The following is a 10,246-nucleotide window of genomic DNA, read 5'->3' as shown; positions in this document are numbered from 1 at the left end:
TGTGCCAAACTGCAAAGGCCATGATTTTAAAATCTTTATTCCAAATAATTACAGCAGAAGTCACACTTTTAAATGAGTGTGTGCGGGATTATGACTTTTTCTCATTGAAAAGCACCCCGTCCCTCACAGACTTTCTATCGCTCATCAACAAGTGCTCCACTCCTCAGTGCCTCCAGCGCATGCAGCTCGCGCCCCTTCCTATAGTTAAGCAAATGAGCGCGCGCACGGGGAAGCCTATCGCGCTCGAGGATTGGTCCGGACCCTTCGAATACAATTATCTCCTGAAAAACCGTACGATTGAAATGGAATCACTTTTTTTGTCATCACGCAGGACTCTTCAGTTTACAGAATTGAGTCTCTACAGGTGGTTGTCTGCAACCCTGTGCAGAAAGAAATAGGCTTACAGACTGAAGGGGTTTTAAATTCTATTTTTTTTTATTTTAAATGCGCAAACAATCCCTCAGGTTATATCGTTGAGTTTTCTCTCGCTTGATTTATGTAGCCTAATGACCGCTTCACACACCGACTCGTAATTTATTCCCCGTTGTTTGAATCGGGTGTGTCTTCTAATTAGTTGATTTGGAACACTTTGTGCATTCGGTTTCCACTTGTCATTCTAGAACGGAAAACCACCCGGCCAAAAGCCGACAGGTAAGGTGACAACGGCTGACTGTTTACTTCGTTAGATTTTTTAAAATTTTAACTTGATTTATTTTGAACTGAGACACTTTACAAGTTCCAGACAACTATGTATAACATGATGGAACACGAGTTGAAGCCCTCAGGGCAACAGCAGTCGCACCAAACCGCCATGTCTCCGGTCACCGGCAACTCTCACCCGGGGTCCAAATCCCTGTGTCCTCCGGGCGGGGACCCCATGGACAAGGTCAAAAGACCCATGAACGCATTCATGGTCTGGTCTAGGGGCCAGCGCCGCAAGATGGCCCAGGAGAACCCCAAGATGCACAACTCTGAGATCAGCAAGCGGCTGGGCGCGGAGTGGAAGCTACTGACTGATGCTGAGAAGCGGCCATTCATTGACGAAGCAAAGCGCCTCAGGGCGGTGCACATGAAGGATTACCCTGATTACAAGTACAAACCACGCCGTAAATCCAAGCCCCTGCTCAAGAAGGACAACCAGATGGGAAAGTACCCTCTCTCTGCCGGGAACCTGCTGGCCGCCGCGCAGGGCCAAGGTGGGAGCCCCAGGATGGAGAGTTACGGGTGGGGCCCGGCGGGAGGTTACGCCGGGATGCAGAGCGAGGCCCTGGGCTACACTCAGCAGCTGCACCGCTACGACCTGTCCGCGCTCCAGTACCCCCAGGCCATGACCGCAGCACAGACTTATATGAACGGCGCAAACACTTACAGGTAGGATATGCTATAGTTCTAAATTCCATTCCGCATGTTCTGATTGTAATGCCTAATTGAGAAGGACAATGTTTTAAAGCTTTCATGTAAATCCAGTTTTGATAATGAGTTTAATGACAGTGCTCGCTCGCCAGTTGCCACCTTTGTAATCTGACACCTGCATTTGCTGAGTTTATTGCGTATTGTATTAAAAGGTCACCCTCAATATTTAACTTACCTCAACATTTGAAAGCATGTACCCTTTTATATAGCCTAGACAACGTTTCTTATCTGATTTGGAACCAATTATAAACTTGTCAGGCTCGGCAACCTGAAAAGTTTGCCAATTTCCATCTTCTCGTTATTGTGATCAGATTTGAGCTATTCTGAAGGCACCCACTTTCTCTGCTTTCAACCAGTGGTTGCTGCAGAATCAATGTTGCACTAAATCAAGACTTATTTTTAAATCACATTACTTTAGGCCCAATTACTGCAAGAGCAGTTTATCACATAAAAAAGGATATAGCCTGCTGTTTTTAATGAACCATAAATTATTAATCGCCCAACATGGAATAAATTATTTAACATTACTTCTGCATTTTGATACATTTTATTAGTTAATGCAGTATACAATCAGTACAGGTCCACCCAGCTTTATGCCTTGTCAGTGTATTTCAAAATGTGTGTCAGATAATGAGCATGATGGGTTTTGAATTACCTGAGTTGCTCAAATTTAGTTAAACACTTGTTTGTTAAAACACTTCCAACATTCTGACTCGCACACATTTGATGAATTTCTGTGAACATTTATAATCTGATTGGCAACAAACACATGGGGCCTAACTGGATTTGCCTGTTTAAAACTAAGATGAATTAGAACCCATGCCATGACTCATAACCCTCACCCATCCAGCACAGAGCTATAATGTTTGTTTTGGCTTTCTCCCAATTGTTGTTTTTCAGAAGATTACCTTTTGTTTTTCAGAAATGGTAAATATACTACACATTTTTCAGGATAAAATATATATTTAAAAAAAAGTTTGACCTGTCATTTAACCTATAATTTATTAAAACACTCTACCTTATGTCTTTAGAACTTGGGCTAATATTTTTAACTTTTTTTTTAGTCAGGCTAGTCTCATCGAGATTGAAAATTTCTAACAAGAAACCGGGCCAAAACAGTTTCACACTTGGAACATAACACAAAGCACTGCATTTTTAAAAACATACAATTGGTTAAGTGTAGGTTGTTTACTTATTTTCAGGCCTGTGGATGGATTGTAGAGCATGTGTAGAGGCCCACTCTATGGGAAAGCTTTGTGTGTGGTCCTTTACCCACAATCCTCTAGTCCGCATCAGTGCTTTCTCCCAGGCCTCTTGCAAGGCCTCTTGCAGAGACACCAGTGATTAATTTAGTTTCATTTAATTTTATGCATAATTAACACATTCACACTGCTTTTTCATGCTTCCAATGTAAAATAATTCCTCACCCTGATATCTTTAAGTGCCTTTAGTTGGTTTATGATTTCTTTAACTGAGAATATCTACTGTTTGCTTCATGGTGCTGTAGTTGGTGGCCTAACTAGTTTGGACCTGTCCTGTCCCCAATCCATGCTGTTTGTAAACAGACAGGGTGGATTCCATGGGCTCTCCCTCACATCAGATCTATGCATGTCTGTCTGCACCCAGTATAATCTATTGCATGCTCCTCTTCTGACTGTCATGCAGGAGTAATTATTTAGTTCAGATGGGTCTGTCTTGGAATCAATATGAATCGGTGCTCTTTATTTGACAAATCCACTCTAATATCCCAAAGAAAATATTGAACTTGTTGCAAATTTTAAGATAACTGAAAAATTGGATACTTCATAATCGGTCTGTTCTTTACGACATGTTTCGGATTATAAATGATTTGTATTGAACTGAGTAGACATGATTGTCTGTCATGTAGAATAGTCTAATCGGGTCTGCGCTATGTGTTTCGTGTGTACCTGAAATTTAGTGGCAAGGCCTGACATGGCATACTGTAGCATAACATTCATATAATTTAGTCAATAACAGCATCTCCCCCCTCTCCTCCTCAGCCCCATGTCTTACAGCAGCAGCCACCAGCAGCCCAACCCAGTCATGTCCATGGTGAAGCCAGAGCCAGTGTCGCACTCCCCGACTGGTGGACCTAACCACCACCGCGGTCCTCTCCAGGGGGACCTGCGGGATATGATCAGTATGTATATCCCCGGAGGGGACACCACTGACCCGGTCTCCCAGAGAGGCGGCTACAGCGTCCAGCAACACTATCTCAGTGGGACTGTGCCTCTCACTCATATCTAGGGATTGGTGGGGATAGTGACTGGGACTCAATGTGAGTGTGCTGGCTTCGAGAGGCTCAAGGACACCAGTTATGTCACACACGCTGGGCACAACCTTGTCAGACCCACTCATTATGGTCCCGTGTTGCATTATAAAAAAAGTGACTTTATATAAAAAGGTTATTTTTCTACCTCTGCATTTTGACTACAATAATGACCCCCCTCGTCCATCCCATCCTCTGTCCCAAGACTAGGTTGTTTCGTTCAGTTGCCAATCCACTTCTTGGACGGAGACCCTTCTCAATTAACTTCTCATTATGATGGACTGCTGTACTGTACATAGACATTATGATGATTAAATGTTTGTTTGTGTACATATTTTTTCCCCTCTGACAAAAACTGAGCTTGACATCAAAAGCTTCCATTCAAAAACGCCCAGGCCCCTATGTATGTCACACAGCACGTGACTGTAGTATGTTCACAATTGTTCCATTGTGTTCGGTCTCCTGTATTGTCCTACTGGCACAGTAGTGTCCGCCCCTCGAGTTGATCGGTAATCATCATGAACTAAACCAACCGGGAGGGAGCCACGGGCGGTGTCCCAAATGGCACCCTATTCCCCATATAGTGGTCTACTTTTGACCTGGGCCCTGCATGGTCAAAAGTAGTGCACTATAAAGGGAATAGGGTGCCATTTGGGATGCAGACACAGGGGGGGCCCCACCACGGGAACGCAACACACTGGGAACCGGGTCAGTCAATCACTATTCTCCTAAGGCCAGTGACATACAAATCACATGACCCACCACAAGGATTGTGATTCCTTAACTGGTTTTGTTTGTGTGGCCCAATGGGGCCTCTCGGAACATCTCAAATCAACTAACTGCTTGCTAGTGCAGTGAAATGGGGAGACCAAGGGAGAAATGCACAGAGTATAACTTGAATGAAGTGACTTATTTTTTTAAATATACAAGTATGGCCACTTGGTGCCTTCTACTGCTTTGTGAGTAAATGCGCTTGTTTTTAAAGCCAATCCAATTTCCTAGGATGACATGGTATAGTCTGGACAATCTTGTGTGTTCATTGGATCCAATGGAAACAAGTATGTGAGATGAACTGGTGTGTTTAGTAGTACTGTATGTCCAAACCCCATGCCAATACATTTTGGTTTGTCTTCAACTTTTTTTAAGTTGAAGGTAAAAATCCACTCATTCTTTTGCTATTTTCTTCTTTTCATTAGTCCAATGTTGATACAGTCCCTAAATGTTTTGCATGTCAAGTTTTCAAGAAGAAAAGTGTCACTTGCCACATGATGTTTTGTATCATGTGGCAAGTGACACTTTGCCTCTAGAAAATCATATCTTGACAACTTGACATGCAAAACATTTGGGGACTGTATCAACATTGGACTAATAAACACAACTCCAATAGTTTGCGCTGTCCTTTAACATAACCCCCTGCTGCTGCAATGAGTTTTACATTTGACAATGTAATTGTTTGCATTAGTCATCCATAAAAAATAAAAAAACTTGTTTTGTAAATGCTATTAGGAGTTGTCCCAAGTTCATAATGTTTATTGTTCAGATACCCCTGTTGTATTCTGCAGGTTAACTGTGTTCATAGAATACAATTAACTGAATGACATTTTATACAAATGCTGCATTCTATTGAATTTTATTTTTACAAAATACATTTGACTGATTTTTCTCTAGCTCGGCAACTGTTTGTATGGATTTCTACTTATCCAACCAAGCACAGTTACTACATTCTGCCCGGGCAACTAATGGTAGAGAAGTAAAATTAATTTTACAATAAGTGTCTCCATGTTCTCCAGCTTCTCAGTTTCATATTTCAGTTGCCTGCTGCTTAAGGTCTTCAGATAACACATTCCACTTTCCTTTTTATAATTCTACAAAATGACTGACAAAAAGGATTTGGCATAAAGTTGTCTCAAGTTTCCTGTTGTAACAAGACGTGAGGGTTAAATGTAATTTGTCTTTGTTTCATCTGACAACACCCTCTTAACTAATTTATGAATAGTAAACCAGTGCTGCTAAAAGTTAGAATCGATTTTAGAATTATTTGCAGTCTTAAACTGCCAAGTGGGTACATTTTTAGGCTGTGGAAGTGGTAGAACCACATCAAATTACAACCATTCTGGAACTGTCATGTTCCAACAGTCCCTTTTTAGTATTGTAAAGTCCACTAAAGAACTTGCATTAAAAAAAGGGAATAAATCTAATTATTTTTGGTTGTGTTTAAATACTATAATTTATATGGAAGGAATAATGAATGTTTTATTGCAATCCAAGTGTGTAAAACGTAACTTTTTATTTGAATTTATTTAGTTGTCTAATCCTTGTTTGAGAGTCTTGCAACATTTGATGTGCATTGTGTATAAATAAACAATTTAAGGCCCCTATACTAAGGGTATTCTTTTTTTAAACTCATTTTCATATGTGGCATGGATGACAAGTATTAAAACGTTTTTAAATCCTCTGGTCTCCATATATTTTCCTTGCATCTTTTCAGCAGTGTTTTTTACATTAAGCAATTTTATTTTGTTCTCTAAACGTTTACATTTTAGAAGTGCACACCATTGTAAAAAAAAAATGTAAATCAGTATAGCATTTTCAGAATGATGACGCACCATTTACAGGCTATTCTTTGGAAATTCCTGGCACAGGCAACAATTGTTCCAGTATGCATAATGCATAGATTACACGTCAGATTGGTAGGTCGATTCATCCATTGGTGAAGGTTTTTCATATAGGGCTCATTTGGAGCATATTTTGTCAGGCAAAATTGAGAAATAAGAGCATAATACAGGCTCTAAAAAATGCAATTACTTATTCCAATATTTTAAAACCAGCAAAAGTGACTGCTAATGTTTTACAACGCGTTATCAATGGTTCCTATTCAGTTTTGGCGACTCAGCTGATTGAGTGACCTCATCTGTCCTCGATCATTACAGAAAATAACCATAGGCCTGACATCAGGCGCTCAATCAAAACGAGCCGGGTTTTACGTTTAAACAGTGGCACCACAGGTGGACACCATTATGCTTGGGGATGCTGAAAATAAAACTTCGGAAGGAGGCGGACAAAAAAACGTTTGGGGAGATGGGACAGGGGCGTCCGGGGTGTAGGAGAGGCGCGGGGGGAGTTAGAATGATTTAGGGTCGATCATTTACTTTTCTCCCCGTCTTTTAAATTTCACTTCTCCCCCCTCTTGCCCAACCCCTCCCCTTCTCCGGAGAGAAAGCGGGTGGCTGGCCCACTCATAATTGCCCGTTTCGGAGGCACATTGTCCCTAGCTTTTGAGCTCGCAGGTGCACATAGTAAAGCCGCAGAGTCTTCGGCGACTCCCCCGGAGAGCTTTGTTCCCTTTCTCTCGCTCCCCCGCCGAGCAGAAAATTAGCGTTGCTTTCGGGGGCTTTATCGCCCCTTCTCTCCAGATCAGGCTTAACCCTTTCACCGCCCGTCGCCATTCTCATGGAAATCGGAGAGCCTGCGCAGGCTAATCGCAGGGTAGAGGGGAGGGGAGGATGGGAGAGCTATGGGGAAGATATGAGTGGAGTGGGGCAAGGGAGGGGGGTAAACCCACCATCTCTCCCTCTCTCAATATGACATTCAAGACCCAACTAACTACCAACACGGCCTGTCGTTTCCCTGGCAACTCTGAACTCAAGGCTGCGAAACTAGCGTAAATTGGCCCACAAAACACTAGCCCGGGCCCATGACCGCGTGCACCCCTCGGAATATTAATTTGGGCCAAGCAGTTGGAGATTTGAACAATATGGTCTATTCCTAAATAAGGGTGCAATAATTGAAACACACTAATTGGGAAGTTGTGTATGGAGGGGGAGATAAGATAACATTTTGTTTGCGCCAAGTGGTTAGCCAGATGGCATGAGTGGTGGAACTGTGTAGCAAGGACCCTTTTAAACTTAAAAGTGGAGGCTCATACTTTTGACAGCATTCATGTATATTGATCTGTATAAATTGACAAAGGTCCACTCGGGCTCCCTGCATCTCAGCGCAAGAGGAGTCACTACAGTCCCTAGTTCGAATCCAGGCTGTATCACATCCGGCCATGATTGGGAGTCCAACAGGGCATCGCCCATTGGCCCAGCATCGACCGGGGTAGACCGTCATTGTAAATAAGAATTTGTTCTTAACTGACTTGCCTATTTAAATAAAGGTTTAAAAAAGTTTGTTGTCCCACTGCATGACGGAAGTTAGATGATGGCCAGCCTGTACGTTCCGAGGGTTGTTGAGTTTGGTGAGGGGACATGGGGGTAGGAGGATTTTCTGGTAGAATACATCCAATATCTTAGCAACGGGCAGTGAGGCTTCAACAAGTGGTTGCCATGGATTTGGTGAGCCAGGGCTAAACAAGTGCGTGCGAGATGCTGGCGGTGTGACTTTTAAAGAATTATGAGAAGCTGTGGTAATCAGAAAGTCTTCTCTATGACTCAGGTGGCAGGTTACAATACGCTCAGTTCTTTTTTTTTTATGTCGAAGTTGACATTTGCTTTTTCTGATGCTGAGACATTTCTTACTCATAAGCCTAAACTCATTTGCTGCGATATATCCTGCTTTAAATGAATGCACGCGCAACGACTGGTAGGCCTAATTGCGTCTCTCTTATTTGATCAATGAGCAAGTTGACATTTGCCTTGTCTCATACTGTCTGAAACGTCTCTTACTCATAAACACATGTTGCCGCATAGGCCTATCCCACTGGGTACACCACGTCATTTTAACGTGGATAATAGACCAATATTTGGTTGAGATGTTGATCAATGAGATTAAAACCTATATTCACCCATTCAAAATACAGCCAAATGTTAATTGAATTTCCAATGTGTTATCACTATGCTGTCAACCGCCTAAAAGCACAATCAAATTCCAATGCAAAAACAATGTCTGACTTATGGTTTACCAAATGTCTATTTACTGTATTACAAGATAAATATTGAATTGAGTTTGGTTGACAAGCCAACCAAATATCAACTTTTAAAATGAATGTATCTACTGCTTGGATAGATTCCATCTGAGCCACTGGCTTAATCCCATTCTTTAACTTTTATTTTTGGTTGAGTTGAAGATGTGAATCCAACACATAATTTATTAACTTATTAATAGGCTATTTATTGTATTTTAAAATTGAAATGTAACTGTATGGTTGTTAACGCAACCAAATATTAAAATATTAAGGAGATGTATCTTCTGCTAGGAAGGTTCCATCTGTGCCACTGATTTAGTCTGGCTTTAATTCCAGTTTGTCTTCAAATTAATAATTAATATGTTGGATTCACATCTCCATCTCAACCAAATATCTAAATAAAAGGACTACATATAATAAAATCACATTTAAAATACCACTAGGCACACACTGGTTGAATCAACTGGCTTTTTACATCATTTCAACAGATTTCCATTGAGCCAAAGTGGAATAGAAGTTGAATAGAAGTTGAATTGACATCTTTGCCTAGTGGGATGCACTTGAAAAAAAGTTTGATTTAGTCCTATTATTTAACTTGGATATTTGGTTGAAATGGAGATCATGAATCCAATATATCAATTAAGACAAACTGGAATTAAAGTGATGCTCCAGAACTTTGTATACTTTCAGCCAGTAATTTGAAAGTGGTGCTCATGAGGTAAAACATCATCCAATTGTGTATTATGTCATCCAATTGTATACTACGTCATCCATTTTGTATGATATGTTATGTCCTGCAAAATAGTTTAATAATATATACAGTACCAGTCAAAAGTTCAGACACACCTACTCACATTTCTTTATCTTTACTATTTTCTACATTGTACAATAATAGTGAACATCAACACTTTGAAATAACACATATGGAATCATGTAGTAACCAAAAAAGTGTTATACAAATCAAAACAACTTGATGACAGCTTTGCACACACTTGGCATTCTCTCAACCAGCTTCATGAGGTCGTCACCTGGAATGCATTTCAATTAACAGGTGTGCCTTGTTAAAAGTTAATTTGTGGAATTTCTTTCCTTCGTAATGTGTTTGAGCCAATCAATTGTGTTGTGACAAGGTAGTGGTGGTATACAGAAGATAGCACTATTTGGTAAAAGACCAAGTCCATATTATGACAAGAATAGCTCAGATAAGCAAAGAGAAGCGACAGTCCATCATTACTTTAAGACATGAAGGTCAGTCCATCCGTGAAAATGTCAAGAACTTTTAAAGTTTCTTCAAGTGCAGTTGCAAAAACCATCAAGCGCTATGATGAAACTGGCTGTCATGATGGACCACCACAGGAAAGGAAGATCCAGAGTTACCTCTGCTGCAGAGGATACGTTCATTAGAGTTAACTGCACCTCAGATTGCAGCCCAAATAAAGTAAATAAAGTAACATGTAACAGACACATCTCAACATCAACTGTTCAGAGGAGACTGTGTGAATCAGGCCTTCATGGTCGAATTGCTGCAAAGAAACCACTACTAAAGAACACAAATAAGAATAAGAGACTTACTTGGGCCAAGAAACACGGGCAATGGACATTAGACTGGTGAAAATCTGTCCTTTGGTCTGATGAGT

The 10,246-nt window shown here is 41.0% G+C and overlaps 1 protein-coding gene across 2 annotated transcripts; it reads left to right on the top strand.

The window, feature by feature from the left end:
• Positions 1-246: 246 nt before the first annotated feature.
• LOC109896854 (transcription factor Sox-19b) lies at positions 247-6,083 on the top strand. Of its 2 annotated transcripts, XM_020491264.2 has the most exons (3): positions 247-651; positions 737-1,371; positions 3,435-6,083. In XM_020491264.2, the coding sequence occupies exons 2-3, from the start codon at positions 749-751 to the stop codon at positions 3,679-3,681; spliced, it is 870 nt and encodes a 289-aa protein (XP_020346853.1). In that variant the 5' UTR covers positions 247-651; positions 737-748; the 3' UTR covers positions 3,682-6,083. The 2 variants fall into 2 exon arrangements, with proteins under 2 accessions (XP_020346853.1, XP_020346852.1); XM_020491263.2 differs by having other exon boundaries at positions 247-1,371.
• The last annotated feature ends 4,163 nt before the right edge of the window (positions 6,084-10,246 follow it).

Source organism: Oncorhynchus kisutch, linkage group LG9, assembly GCF_002021735.2.
Source record: "Oncorhynchus kisutch isolate 150728-3 linkage group LG9, Okis_V2, whole genome shotgun sequence".
In the NCBI taxonomy this organism is placed as follows: domain Eukaryota; kingdom Metazoa; phylum Chordata; class Actinopteri; order Salmoniformes; family Salmonidae; genus Oncorhynchus; species Oncorhynchus kisutch.
This window is presented reverse-complemented; position numbering and strand designations above follow the sequence as displayed.

What these genes read in the sequence shown, in the direction of transcription:
- LOC109896854 (XM_020491264.2), top strand. Translation starts at nt 749, where the DNA reads ATGTATAACATGATGGAACACGAGTTGAAGCCCTCAGGGCAACAGCAG. An exon ending in AACGGCGCAAACACTTACAG is followed by an intron (nt 1,372 to 3,434) that starts GTAGGATATGCT and finishes TCTCCTCCTCAG; the next exon opens with CCCCATGTCTTACAGCAGCA.